General features: G+C 47.4%; 1 protein-coding gene and 1 long non-coding RNA gene across 3 annotated transcripts in view; one reads left to right on the top strand and one right to left on the bottom strand.

Moving 5' to 3' along the window:
• ABCB10 (ATP binding cassette subfamily B member 10) overlaps positions 1-6,878 on the bottom strand; it is a 33,504-nt gene extending 26,626 nt beyond the window's left edge. Inside the window, exon 1 of one of the 2 annotated variants that reach the window (XM_043477194.1) lies at positions 6,253-6,878. In XM_043477194.1, coding sequence (XP_043333129.1) covers positions 6,253-6,733 — 481 coding nt within the window. In that variant the 5' untranslated portion in view covers positions 6,734-6,878. The remainder of the gene's footprint in view (positions 1-6,252) is intronic. The other variant, XM_043477193.1, reaches the window with a different exon arrangement.
• A 146-nt stretch (positions 6,879-7,024) lies between these two features.
• LOC122446700 lies at positions 7,025-14,562 on the top strand. The gene is made up of 3 exons (XR_006270979.1): positions 7,025-7,269; positions 8,255-8,283; positions 12,684-14,562. It is a non-coding gene; the product is annotated as an uncharacterized LOC122446700 (long non-coding RNA).
• Positions 14,563-15,108: the final 546 nt, after the last annotated feature.

The following is a 15,108-nucleotide window of genomic DNA, read 5'->3' as shown; positions in this document are numbered from 1 at the left end:
GCCTCCCTGTCCATCACCAACTCCCGGAGTCTACTCAAGCTCATGTCCATTGAGTCAGTGATGCCATCCAACCATCTCATCCTCTGTTGCCCCCTTCTCCTCCCACCTTCAATCTTTCCCAGTGTCAGGGTCTTTTCAAATGAGTCAGATCTTCCCATCAGGTGGCCAAAGTACTGGAGTTTCAGCTTCAGTCCTTCTAATGAATATTCGGGACCGATTTCCTTTAGGATGGACTGGTTGGATCTTCTACAAGTTAAATGTATACAAAGTAAAAAAAAAATTTCTGCTTTGGGTTAGCTGGATTTCTGTTAAGGTTTTACTACACAACACCGTCTCTGACATTCATGAATCATGTAGATTTGCACCACAACTATCATCTCTGATTCCTCCCCAAACCTGATGAGCCAAGTAAACCACAATCCTTCTGGATATTCTCCACCTTTTGCCATGGTTCAGCGTTTGCTACTCCTCTTCCTTGCCTGACTGTTACTGTCTCTTGACAGGTATTTTCAAGCATTTTTCTGTTACCCTAAGTCTACCCAGTCATGGCATTCAAAGAATGAGAGCAATCTCCTTGAAAAGAAAGAAGGAAAACCTGAAAGGCAGGCTGCTGGGAGAAGGGCTGTGGCCAGTACCCAGGTCCTGGACCAGCAGGTCTGGGGGCAGCAATGGCTGCACAGCCTGTCTACCATCGCTAGACACAGGACAGAGCTTTTAAGGACTCATCTGCCCACAGAGCTAGGCAGGTGCAGCAAGCCCCATGTCACTCACGGACTAAGGTACTAACTACCCACCACTATCTGAAGCATTTGCTATGCACTGTCTCCTCCAACAATGCTCTCACCATCCTCATTTTCCAGAGAGGAAACTCAAGCACTTAGAGGGAGCTTGCACAAGGTCACCCAGTTCATCTACTGCAGAACCACACTCCGAGACAAAAATCTGTCTTCTTCATCTTGGCACAACCAAGCTGAGAAAACACCAGGGACCTCTGCTGGGGAAGGTGAGGACAGCCAGGGAGCAGAAAGGCTGCCGGTTAACACTGGGATAGGGACTGTGTTCGGAGAAGGCACTGGCGACCCACTCCAGTCCTCTTGCCTAGAAAATCCCATGGACGGAGGAGCCTGGTAGGCTGCAGTCCAGGGGGTCGCTAAGAGTCAGACATGACTGAGCGACTTCACTTTCACTTTTCACTGTCATGCATTGGAGAAGGAAATGGCAACCCACTCCAGTGTTCTTGCCTGGAGAATCCCAGGGGCGGGGGAGCCTGTGAACTGCCGTCTATGGGGTCACACAGAGTCAGACACGACTGATGCGACTTAGCAGCAGCAGCAGCAGGGACTGTGGTGCAGAGAATAGGTAGGAGGCTCCAGGCTCTCAGAACAGGGCCGCTGCAGCAAGGCAGGCCTAACAGGGCCTCAGGCTGGGGAGTGAGCCGGTCAGGTCTGTATTTTAAATGATTCACTCCGGCTGCAGAGTAAAATGAAAGGACCCGAGGCTGCCCTGCTGCAGGCAAGAGGGAAACTGAGGTGAAGTGGGGAGGAGGGGCAGTGGGGATAGGATGGTGACAAGGAATGCAGGCATTTTTAAGAGCTAGTCTGGGGAGTTCTGAAGTTGGGACTGACAGGATCAGTGCCCTAGCTCTGTCCTCTAGCTGTCTGACCTCCACTGACTCATTCAAACTCTCTGCACCTCAGTTTATTCATCTAGAAGGTGGCAATAGAAACAACCTCTCCCTCCAGGAAATGTGAGAAATTACACACACACATGACGTCTCCAGCCCAGTGTCAGTATCCAGCCAACGACAAGTATCCACTATTATCTATTAACATACTGGGCTTCCTAGCTGGAGCTACTGGTAAAGAATCCACCTGCTACTGGGAGATCCCTGGGTTGGAAGATCCCCTGGCAAAGAAACTGGCAACTCTCTGCAATATTCTTGCCTGGAAAATCCCATGGACAGAGGAGCCTGGTAGGCTATACAGTCCATGGGGTCGCAAAGGGTCAGACAGGACTGAGCGCACACACACGCAGCATCTGCATCACAGCTGGCATCGCGAGTCGTCAGGACTGACCTGGGCCCCTCTCAGCTGGGTCCCACTCTCTAACAGCAGGGACAGAGGAGGAAAGGAGTTTTCAGTGTCCACAGAGAACACAGGAATAGAGGGCCCGGGCAGGTGAGAAGCTCAAGTGAAGGAGGCTGGCAAGTAGCTAACCTGGACAAGGCAAGAGGTAGCCAGGGCCACCGGTCAGCAGGAAGTGGAGCGCTGAGGAAGCCTCTGAGGCTGTGGAGAGACCTGGAGAGAAAGGTCTGGGCCAGGCTAGAGTGCAAGTGACAGAGCTGGCATCTGTGCTGCAGGGACCACAATGGGCCTGCCCACGAATGGCACTTCTGTCCAGCACACGTGCCACGCGAGCTGCCCACAGAACCTAAAATCTTCTAGTTGCCGCGTTACAGAGAAACAGGTAATATTAATTTTAATGACACATTTTATTTGATCCAATATATCCAAAGTATTAGTCTTCAATGAACATTAAAAAGTAAAGAAAATTCACATTTTTTCCCCATACTAAGTCCCTTCAATGTCTGGTATTTCACTCTTGAATCAACTCCGACTAGCATGTTTCACAGCACAGCTAAAGGATGTTCAGGTTTTCTCTGGAATGTGGTATTTCCAAAGCAAATACACACTGCAGGCTTTCTGGAACAATTCTGTTTCTGGGTTCAGCCTCACTGCTCCACGAGCACTGTCCTTGTCAGAATTTTCAGCCCTGACCTGGGCTGCAGGATGTAGCCATTCTAAGCATGGCTCTCCCTCTACTTGCTTACCACACCCACTGGTTTCATCACTCCTCATTCTGGTCACTTAACGGTCTGGCTCCATAATATTCAACTATGAATGGAGCAAAAGCTCCTGGCGGGCATCAGACTCTAAGAACTGTCCTCGTCTCAAACCACACAAGTCCTTACCAGTGTTTAAGTGAACAGCTTGGGGGTGGAGGCCTGGACATGCACCTTCCACATTTGACCAGTGACTTACCAGGGAATATTCCCTGGTGGCTCAGTTGGTAAAGAAACCACCTGCAATGCAGGAGACCCCGGTTCGATTCCTGGGTCAGGAAGATCCGCTGGCAAAGGGATAGGCTACCCACTCCAGTATTCTTGGGCCTCCCTGGGGGCTCAGCTGGTAAAGGATCTGCCTGCAATGTGGGAGACCTGGGTTTGATCCCAGGGTTGGGAAGATCCCCTGGAGCAGGGAAAGGTTACCCACTCTAGTATTCTGGCCTGGAGAATTCCATGGACAGTCCATGGGGTCACAAAGAGTCGGACACAACGGAGTGACTTTATGAGCAAGATAGTCTCCGTGGTGGCCACTGCACCAAGACCCTCCATCACTATCATCCCACTGCCCCCTAAGGCCCTGGGCTCACTCCTAGCTCCCACCTCCATGCACAGCGCTCCCACCCTCTCACCCACTGGACGCCCCGGCAGCCTCTTCTATCTGCCAGACCGGGAGCAGAGCTCAGACCAGTCCCCTCTTATCCCCTCGGCCACAGGGGCGCCTCAGTGAGCTCCTTCATCTTCTAAGGCTCCTGTGACCAAGATGATAAGACTTATTATCAGTGAAAAGTGACTGCAGAGCAACCTTGGAGGCCACAGCTGTGGGAAGATAGCTGCAAATTCCAACACAAAGTGAGACACAGGGAGGAAGGGCCACGGGGCGCATCAAGGACTGTGGTTCCTTCAGAAGACAGATGGACATGACAGTCTTCTGCAGACACCTGCAGGCACCTTGGACGGCAGACCCTGCTTTTAAAGTTTCGGATACAGATGATTTAAGAGCAAAGCGTTCTGGTCACAGTTCAGGCACATTTTCAGCAAACTGCTGAACACAGATGAAAACACAGATTCAATCATACAGTTAAACTTCTGAAGAAGAATTTTTGTATTCCTGTTTCTAAAAATTAACAGTGGAATTCCTTCTCTTCAATTCAGCTTTTTTTCAGGCCTCTTGACTTAAAGTACACACACACACACACACACACACACACACATGCTAGTTATTTCCAGCATTGCAAAGAGATGGGCCAACATCTAAGGCTGCTCCTACAAGAATAAGTTACAAATTAATGGTGATCCCCCCTCAACGTTCTCTTAATCTTACAAATGTCATCATTCAGAGTGGCTGCAACATAGTATACAGAATATCTTTTGAGGCAACCCTATGTCCTAATAACTTCTGAGGCAACCCTATGTCTTAATAAGGAGCTTTCATCATATTAAATACAATATGTATATACTGTTTGTTTGAAAAGTAAAAGTGAAAGTCACTCAGTTGTGTCCAACTCTTCATGACCCCATGGACTATACAGTCCATGGAATTCTCCAGGCCAGAATACTGGAGTGGGTAGCCTTTCCCTTCTCCAGGGGATCTTCCCATCCGAGGGATCAAACTGGGATCTCCTGCACTGCAGGCAGATTATTTGTTTGAAAGGTGGGAAAAAATTAGTGTACCAATCCCAGACTTACTCCCTCAAATTATACAGTCACACTTATTCAAGGCAGCAAATCTAACTAGCTCCCCTTCTTAAAATAAAAGGAGGTACAGCTCTTGCCTCCTTAAAGGCTGTCTTCTGAGCAGGCTAACAGGACGTGTGGGAACAAGTACAAAGGTATAGGGAGCGTGACCATGCAGACAGGTGGGGTTGGGCCACCCATCATGGCCAGAACGCGTGGGCGCCCAGAGCCTGATACCTAAAAGCTTCCTTGACATCTAAAATTTCAGGAACAAAACTGGATTTCCTAACTTATTTTTAATTACATATGAAGATGATGGACACAGCCTGCAGTGCTCAGGGTTTCTAAACTCAGGTTTCCATGTGGGCCTGGTCGGACCATCACTTATTCCTTCTTTGAAGGCACACTATGCCCGATTCTGTGCCACACACACACGCTAAGGACCAGACAGGAAGATGAAGCAGACACAGCTCTTTTCCCAAGAAGCTCATAGTCCAATGAGGACTCCCAGTCTCAAGTTTTTCTTTTAAAAGAGAAACAAGGAAAAAAAATTTCCATCAAAAATACACACACAAACAAGTGACAAGATTACTCTCCTTATACCTCAGTAACACCAAGATCCCACGAAGCTGTAAAAGTCAGGGAGAGGTAAAACGTTCACACTCTGTTGCCCTCTACCACACCAGCCTGCCCTATACCACAAATCGCTCTCTAGGACTATCCTTCCTGAAGCAACAGATGTGTAACAAAAAATGTGGGATTCTCACCTGCTTCAAGCCTGAGAACATTACAAGCCCTCTTTCCGAACCCTCATCAAACCTGCAGTTTTATCTCTAGTCACATGATCTTTTCATTAATGCCCCTTCAATACTAAACTGCAAGCCCCAGCAGGAGCAGGAACCAGGATTCCTTCCGCTCATCAATGGAACCCAAGGGCCTAGCACACAAGACTCAATATTTATTAAAAGAAATGAAGATTTGGAGAAACCTCAAAGCTGTTTAGATATTACAAGGACTTTGCACTGAAACATTTCTTCATTTTATGGCTAAAAATGAGACTATACAAAATCTGAATTTTGTTTCTAAAGATATTCATTTTTACTTTTTAAAATTACTCAGTTATGATTTAGCTGCGTTATGATCTACAGTTTCTCAACACTTCTAGAGTTTACCGATCACTGACTATAGCCAGTGCTGACTCTTCTGAAGAGCTTAGTAACTTCCTGCCTAGCACTCAGTGAGGCAAAAACGGGACAAACCTGAAAGGTTTACATCATTTTGTTTCACGGAATAAAAATAATGTTGGCTGCTTAAGAAATTAACCTGAAGCAAATAATGTGTTGTGTTTTTTTTTAGTGCTTCAAGTGCATATTACAAAATAGGCTTACTAGAATCTACGATTCATTTTACAAAGATAGGGTAAAAACAAACAAACAACCCAGGTCACTTGAGAACGTTGGCAAAATAAAAGCGAAACAGACCTGACGACTGTAATAAGGAGATGCCTCTCTATTTGCATAATATGCTACAGGTTGTCCGCGCACCTGTGGATCCACACCGCTACAGCAGGCGCGCTCCGTCCGTACCCCCAGGGAGGACGCCCAGGTAAAAGCACCCTGTCCTCTTCACCGAGTCCAATGGCCCCAGGCCCCCTGCCGCCCGCTCAGTGCCCCTCTCGCCGGCCCCGGACCTCGCAAGGGGAAGGTCGCCAGTGACCGAGAGGAGGGCCCTACCTGCCAGCCTCCGGCGCTCGGGCTGCGCCAGGCTCAGGAGCTTCTGCGCCTCCGAGCGCCTGGCCGCTGCGGGCCAGGCCGGGTGACGATCGGGAGTCGCCGCGGCAGCAGGCAAGGCCGGCCCGCGCCGCCAAGCCTCCCCCGCGGCCCGCGCGACCAAGGTCGAGCAGCCAGGAAGCGCGGAGCGCGCGAGCCTGGAGGCGACGGGCCCGGAGAGCGCCCAGCACCTAGACAGCCCGGGGGGCCGCTCCCAGAGCGCCAGGAGCCGCGCCAGGCCCGCGCCGCCCGCGGGGCCGCCGGGACCCCCGCCCGCCCATCGCCGCGGGGCTCGCGCGGCCCAGCCACCCGCGAGCAGCGCCGGCTCCACGCCCCCAGGCCTCGCAAACGCCGGGTGCGTCGACAGCGTCCGGGTCTCGGGGGAGCGGGCGGCTGCGCCGCGCCTCAGGAGCAATCGCAGCGGCCAAGCCGGGGGGCCGCGCATGGCGCCGCGTCCGACCGTGCGCCTCGGTCCGCCACTCCCGCAGTTCGCCGCCGCCGCCGCCGCTCGCCAGCCCGGTTGGCCACCCCCGCGCCCGCCCCATCCCCGCCCGCGCGGCCCCGCCCCGGGGCGCCGAGTCCGGCCCCGACCACCCCGGGGGCCCCCGCCCGTCTCCGGCGCCCGTCGGCAGCGCCCCCCACCGGGCGGCCCAGAGCCCGGCGCGCCGCGGGACCGGCGGTGGAGCAGGCGGAAGGAAGCGCCTTGGGCCGCCGCGCCTGCGCACTGCCGCGCACGGCGCGTTTCGCGCTCCTGGACAGCTCGGGGGAAGTCGGGGCGGCGCGGGCCTCTGGTCACGCCGGCGCACCGGATCGCGCAGGAGCGGTCACACGTGCCGGCTTCTGACCGCAGCGGGCTACTGGTGTTCGCGGGCTTGGCGGAGGGTGAAACTCGGGTAGCTCTGAGAGGAGAGGGCCATCTCATACGGTGGACAGACGTGCATTGAGCGGAGGTGGCCCGGCTGCGCCGGCTGGCTGCTCCGGGTAAGGCCGGGCAGAACGCGCTGTGTAAAACCCGAGTGCGGGAAGCCCAGATTAGGGTCAAAACCCCCCGGGACGCGGGGACTTCACGGCCTGGCGTCCGTACTCTAGGGCCTGGTCCTTATCTAAGAATGGTGTTTTAGGAAAAGTGGATAGCTTTTTGTCGACCTGTCACTATTTTAAAGGCTGGGACTCGGATGAGGCCAGTGCAAGACAGTTGCCTCCGTTGCAATATTTATGGATTCGAAAAAAAAAAGTTAATGATCAAGATAAATATATTTTAGTTCAAATTTTTAAAAAGTCAAAATTAATGCAAAAATCCATGATAAACAATGTATCAAAATTTGAAATGAACGATCTGTCCCTGCACTTGGACAAGCCCACCTCTCTCTCTCACATTGATCCCAGCCCTCAAAGTTTTGTTTACAAAATCAAGCAATTAGCATCTTTGTTTGCAATTTGTTTTCAATTTTTTTTTTTTTTAGAATACCGTTTATCTTGATTACTGGAGCTATTTAGAGTTTCCCTAAATTTTGCCCCCAGGAGAGTGCCTCACTTACCTCTATCTGGGGCCCTGGTAGGTAAAGAGTGTAGGACTTTTGAGGTGAAGTACTAATAACTGAGAGGTAATGTAGGATTAAATCCCACCTAAATACCCCTATGAAGACAACAGGAAGCATGCCACCCTCTAAGTTCCAACCTCTTGAACCCAGAGGGGCAGGGAGTCCATAGTTCACCACTCCACCCCCACCGCCTCTCCTTGGTGTCTACCTCCTAGAATGCAAGCTGTAATGTGACTGAACCTTACACTGCTGATTTATGAGTAAGCAAGTCCTCCTGAGATTTTGTTAGATGACTTCTGAAAGCAAGAGAGATATAGTGCTGCATACCCCACATCATGTCAAATAATGACCTCCCAGTGGGAGAAAAAGTGACAATTTCTATTCAAGTCTAGTCTTCCTCTTCTTTTCTCTTTTCTACTTTTCAGAGAACTGTTGCTGCTGCTGTCTGGGGAAGGTGAGACTGGCATTTTCTTTCTGCCTTCTTCAGAATGAAGTCCACCAGACTTTTTCAGCCAGCACTCTCTGGGGTCTGGATTCAAAGAAGAAAATACCTGAAGTGTAGCTCATGAAGAAACCATAACTCTCTGTGTTGCCTGCACTTCTAACAGTCGGTCAGATGATAATCTGAAAATTATGCCTGACAAAATTGTCATGCTTTGAAACAAAAAGCCCACCCAGCTATCATATGATATACAAGCAAGATTTTTTTTTATTTCCTAGCATAGAATCTAGAGAAAACAGCCATGGTTCTTTTAAAAAAACACACAATGAGGGGATGGAGCAGGGAATAAATATTGGCTAAAGGATCATCTGGACTTATATGGTCATCACACCAAAAAAAGAAAAAGAAAAAAAAGTGTTCAGTTGCTCAGTTGGATCCCACTCTTTGCAACTCCATGGACTGCAGCACGCCACGCCTCCCTGTCCATCACCAACTCCCAGAGTTTACTCATACATATGTCCATTGAGGCAGTGATGCCATCCAATCATCTCATCCTCTGTCATCCCCTTCTCCTCCCACCTTCAATCTTTCCCAGCATCAGGGTCTTTTCCAAGGAGTCAGTTCTTTGCATCAGGTGGCCAAAGTATTGGAGTTTCAACTTCAACATCAGTCCTTCTAGTGAACATTCACTGATTTCCTTTAGGATGGACTGGTTGGACCTCCTTGCTGTCTCAAGACTCCTCTCCAACACCACAGTTCAAAAGCATCAATTCTTCGGTGCTAAGCTTTCTTTTTAGTCCAACTCTCACATCCATACATGACCACTGGAAAACCCATAGCCTTGAGTAGAGGGACCTTTGTTGGCAAAATAATGTCTCTACTTTTTAATATGCTAAGTTGGTCATAACTTTCCTTCCAAGGAGTAAGTGTCTTTTAATTTCATGGCTGCAGTCACCATCTGCAGTGTTTTTGGAGCTCCCAGAAGTAAAGTCTGCCACTGTTCTACTGTTTCCCCATCTATTTGCCATGAAGTGATGGGACTGGATGCCATGATCTTAGTTTTCTCAATGTTGAGCTTTAAGCCAACTTTTTCACTTTCCTCTTTCACTTTCATCAAGAGGCTCTTTGGTTCTTCATTTCTGCCATAAGGGTGGTGTCATCAGCATATCTGAGGTTATTGGTATTTCTCCCGGCAATCTTGATTCCAGCTTTTGCTTCTTCCAGCCCAGCATTTCTCATGATGTACTCTGCATATAAGTTAAGTAAGCAGGGTGACAATATACAGCCTTGACATACTCCTTTCCTGATTTAGAACCAGTCTGTTGTTCCATGTCCAGTTCTAATTGTTTCTTCTTGACCTGCATACAGATTTCTCAGGAGGCAGGTCAGGTGATCTGGTATTCCCATCTCTTTAAGAATTTTCCACAGTTTATTGTGATCCACACAGTCAAAGGCTTTGGCATAGTCAAGAAAGCAGAAGTAGATGTTTTTCTGGAACTCTTGCTTTTTCGATGATACAGCGGATGTTGGCAATTTGATCTCTGGTTCCTTTGCCTTTTCTAAATCCAGCCTGAACATCTGGAAGTTCACGGTTCATGTACTGTTGAAACCTGACTTGGAGAATTTTGAACATTGCTAGCATGTGATATGAGTGCAATTGTGCAGTAGTTTGAGCATTCTTTGGCATTGTCCTTCTTTGGGATTAGAATGAAAACTGACCTTTTCCAGTGCTGTGGCCACTGCTGAGTTTTCCAAATTTGCTGGCTTATTGAGTGCAGCACTTTCACAGCATATTCTTTCAGGATTTGAAATAGCTCAACTGGAATTCCATCACCTCCACTAGCTTTGTTCATAGTGATGCTTCCTGAGGCCCACTTGACTTCACATTTCTGGATGTCTGACTCTAGGTGAATAATCACACCATTGTGGTTATCTGAGTTATGAAGATCTTTTTTATATAGTTCTGTGTATTCTTGCCCACCTCGTCTTAATATCTTCTGCTTCTGTTAGGTCCATACCATTTCTGTCCTTTATTGAGCCCATCTTTGCATGAAATGTCCCCTTGCTATCTCTAATTTTCTTGAAGAGATCTCTAGTCTTTCCCATTCTATTGTTTTCCTCTATTTCTTTGCATTGATCGGTGAGGAAGGCTTTCTTATCTCTCCTTGCTATTCTTTGAAACTCTGCATTCAAATGGGTATATCTTTACTTTTCTCCTTTGCTTTTCAATTCTCTTCTTTTCACAGCTATTTGTAAGGCCTCCTCAGACAACCATGTTGCCTTTTTGCATTTCTTTTTCTTGGGGATGGTCTTGATCCCTGCCTTCTGTACGGTGTCACGAACCTCCATCCATAGTTCTTCAGGTACTCTGTCTGTCAGATCTAATCCCTTGAATCTATTTCTCACTTCCATTGTATAATTGTAAGGGATTTGATTTAGGTCATAAAAAGGAGTACGTCGAGGCTGTATATTGTCACCCTGCTTATTTAAATTACATGCAGAGTACATCATGAGAAATGTTGGGCTGGAAGAAGCACAAGCTGGAATCAAGATTGCCGGGAGAAATATCAATAACCTCAGATATGCAGATGACACCACCCTTATGGCAGAAGGTGAAGAGGAACTAAAAAGCCTCTTGATCAAAGTGAAAGAGGAGAGTAAAAAGGTTGCCTTAAAATTCAACATTCAAAAAACTAAGATCATGGCATCTGGTCCCATCACTTCATGGCAAATAGATGCGGAAACAATGGAAGCAGTGTCAGACTTTATTTTGGGGGGCTCCAAAGTCACTGCAGATGGTGATTGCAGCCAGCCATGAGATTAAAAGATGCTCACTGCTTGGAAGGAAAGTTCTGACCAACCTAGATAGCATATTAAAAAGCAGAGACATTACTTTGCCAACAAAGGTCCATCTAGTCATGGCTATGGCTTTTCCAGTGGTCATGTATGGATGTGAGAGTTGGGACTGTGAAGAAAGCTGAACAGCGAAGAATTGATGCTTTTGAACTGTGGTGTTGGAGAAGACTCTTGAGAGTCCCTTGGACTGCAAGGAGATCCAACCAGTCCATCCTAAAGGAGATCAGTCCTGGGTGTTCATTGGAAGGACTGATGCTGAAGCTGAAACTCCAATACTTTGGCCACCTCATAAGAAGAGTTGACTCATTGGAAAAGACCCTGATGCTGGGAGGGATTGGGGGCAGGAGGAGAAGGGGACGACAGAGGATGAGATGGCTGGATGGCATCACCGACTCGATGGACATGAGTTTGAGTAAACTCCAGGAGTTGGTGATGGACAGGGAGGCCTGGCGTGCTGCGATTCATGGGGTCGCAAAGAGTCGGACATAGCTGAGCGACTGAACTGACTGAATGGTCTAGTGATTTGCTGACTGTAAATACACACACACACACACACACACACACACACACACATGCTGGTTATATACTGGTTTGGCCAAAATATTTGGGTTTTTCAGTTAGATATTACAGGAAACCTGAACAGATGTTTTGGCCAATCCAGTATATTGGCGATGACATATCTATATCTAGATATAGACATATATATATATACATTTCCCATTTTAAAATAAGGATAGGCCTTCCCTGGTGGTCCAGTGGTTAAGAATCTGCCTGCAAATGCTGGGGACATGGGTTTGATCCTTGGTTTGGGAAGAACCCACATGCCTCAGAGCAACCAGTCCCAGGCAGCACAGTTCCTGAGCCCTTGTGCTGCCACTACTGAGCCTGTGCTAGAGCCCATGGGCCAGAGCAAGAGAAGCCAGCGTGATGAGAAGCCTGCAACCACAGCTAGAGAGAGCCCGACCAGAGCAACAAAGGCCTAGCGCAACCAAAACAATTAAAAACAACAATAACTTTTTATTCCCTTTCTAGAAATTAGCATAAAATCCCTTGGCCACTGAAAAGGGCAAGAAATGCTCTAAAATGTGTTTGGGAAAGAAGAGAACAAACCACCTAGATGTGAGTGGATTAATAGTACAAAATTCCTCAGGAGAACAAGGAAAGGCTGCACGTTAATTCTGAGAAAACCAGCAAAAGTTCAAATGCTACCCACAGTGAGACAGAGGACTCTTGGTGGAGGGGTAACTGAACCAAGCAGCAAAATCTGGCCTTTGTTGAATAGACTTTTAATAGGTTAGGTGGCCAACAGGTGTCAAATTCAAAAAGGACGGCTTTTGGTCGAAACTTTGATCAGTTGAGATTACTTCAGGGACAGCTCCACCTGTGGGTTCTTGTCTTTTTAAAAAGGGGACAAGGTGGACAGCAGGAGGCGGCCCCCACGAGGCACAATAGCCCAGGAAGTGGAAAAAGTCTCCCTGGCCTACAGTCTGGTCTGTAATCTGACTTTGGGGCGGGGGTCATTTCACCTTTCTTAGTGCGTTTCTTTTTTTCTCCAGCTTGCAACTCATCCCGTCAGGGCCAGGGTGGCAGGGTGATGACTGAAGATGGAGCCTGCAGTTCAGTGAATCACCAACCAGGAAAGGGGTGGGCTCCACCGGGGCCAGACGTGCCCCGTAAGTTCCTCTGAAATCTAAGCTTTTGGTGACTCCTCATCGTGTGCTTACAGCCAGTGCCCACATGGCTCAGGTGGGCTGAGTGCTGTGGATATAGGTGTCAAAATCTTTGACCTTCACCTTCTCTCACCTTCTCCCAAAATAATCTGGTGAAAGGTTGCTATGGATTAAATTGTGTCCCTTCATAAGAGGTATGTTGAAATCCTAAACCCCAGGACTTCAGAATGGGACCTGACTCGGAAATGGAGTTATTGCAGATGTAAAGATGAGGTCGTCCTGGATTAGGGGTGGTGTACCCTTATAAGAAGACTGCCCTGCAAAGATGGAGACCCACAAGGAAGATTTCCTGTGATGGCAAAGCAGCTATGGCAGTTACACGGCGGCATGCCAGAGATGGCCAGCAAGTCACTAGAAGCTGCCAAGAGGCAAGGAAGGACTCTTCCACAAATTTCAGAGGGAGCATGGCACTTCAAAAACCTGATTTCAGACTTCTAGCCTCCACAACCATGAGACAGTAAATCTGTTTTAACCTATCCAGTTTGTTTTTATTGTATTAAGGTAGCTCTAGGAAAGTACTACTTTCCTAGAAAGTACTGGAGTACCCACTCCACTATTCTTGCCTGGGAAATTCCATGGACAGAGGAGCCTTGTAAGCCACAGTCCATGGGGTTGCAAAGAGTCGGATACGACTGAGTGACTCCACTTTCACCCACTCACAGGAAAGTAATAGAAAAGTCAGTGTCTCATTTGATACTGCAATAGATGCTCACTATTTGTCAGTTTCCTAGTTTTTAGCCTCCCCAAAACCCAATTGAATTATTCAGGCTACTTTAAACTGTCAGTTTGCAGATCACATATGCTACAGTGCTTAACTTTGTTCTACTAAAAGCATGTTCAGCAGCTCTCCAGATTTTAGGCTACACAAAGAACCTTGCATGATCTAAGGAAAGGTCAGGACTGTAGACAGTGCACTTGATTCTATGCTGTTTGTAACATTTAGGTAGAGTATTTTTCCTTATGTTAAGAGGCTGATATTGTATCCAGATATATAGAAAAAGTACCCATATCCTATGACTTTTTTCATTCTGTTCTAATTTCATCTCATGCTTAAAGATGCAAAGTTGACTGTGGAGTATATGATGACTGTATTTTTTGATCCAAAATATAAGATCTCAATACCATCATTCCCATTCCAATTTGTGTATTTCTAACTCTAAAATTAGATGCAGACCTAACTGAAAAATATGGAAAGAAAATGAACAGACATTTCACCCCCAAAGGACATTCAAGTGACTCAGACATAATACAAGAAAAAAAAGATGTTCTATCTGATTTATAATAAACATGAAAATTAAAATGATAAGCAGTTACCCTAGTCCATTACCAATTTAGCAAAGATCAAAAAGTTCAGTTACATTGTATTGATGAGGGTGAGTGGAAATATAGGCAATGCTGATGTAAACTGTTGCTGTATTTATGGAAAGCTCATTATATCTATTAAAAACTTAAGTGTATGTGTCCTTTAACCCGGAAATATCACACCTATGACTTTAAAAGTGGACTTTTTCTCGAGAAGTTTTAGCAAAATTGAGTGGCAATTACGGACGTTTCCCACATACCACCTTTGTCCACATAGGTTCACAACCTCCCCTACCACCACATTCCCATGTTGGGAATTGGTTATATTTGTTATGGGACATTTGTTACAAAGGATGGATCTGCGCTGACACATCATTATAATCCAAAGCCCGTAGTTTACATTACGTTCATTCCTGGTGTTGTCCATCCTGTGAGTTAGACAAACGTGTGAGCTGCCCTGGTGGCTCAGACGGTAAGTGTCTGCCTGCAGTGTGGGAGACCCGGGCTCAATCCCTGGGTTGGGAAGATCCCCTGGAGAAGGAAATGGCAACCCACTCCAGTACTCTTGCCTGGGAAATCCCATGGACTGAGGAGCCTGGTAGGCTATAGTCCGTGGGGTCGCAAAGAATCGGACATGACTGAGCGACTTCACTTTCACTTCACATAGTGACGTGTGTCCACTGTTATAGTATCATGGAAAGCATTTTCATTGCCCTCAAAATCCTCTACTCGTTTCCTATTCATCCCTCCCTCTGTAGCTTCCAACAACCACTGATCTTTTTACTGTCTTCATAATTTTGCCTTTTCCAGAACACAACACTGCTGAAATCATGCAGTATGTAGCCTTTCAGATTAGCCTCTTTTACTTATAACATGCCTTTAAGTTTCATTCATGTCTTTTTCATGGCTTGATAGTTCATTTCTATTTATTGTTGACTAATACTCCGTT

Source organism: Cervus canadensis, chromosome 8 (assembly GCF_019320065.1).
Source record: "Cervus canadensis isolate Bull #8, Minnesota chromosome 8, ASM1932006v1, whole genome shotgun sequence".
NCBI classification, from domain to species: domain Eukaryota; kingdom Metazoa; phylum Chordata; class Mammalia; order Artiodactyla; family Cervidae; genus Cervus; species Cervus canadensis.
Note: the sequence above shows the minus strand (reverse complement) of the source record. Positions and strands in the feature narration are given on the sequence as shown.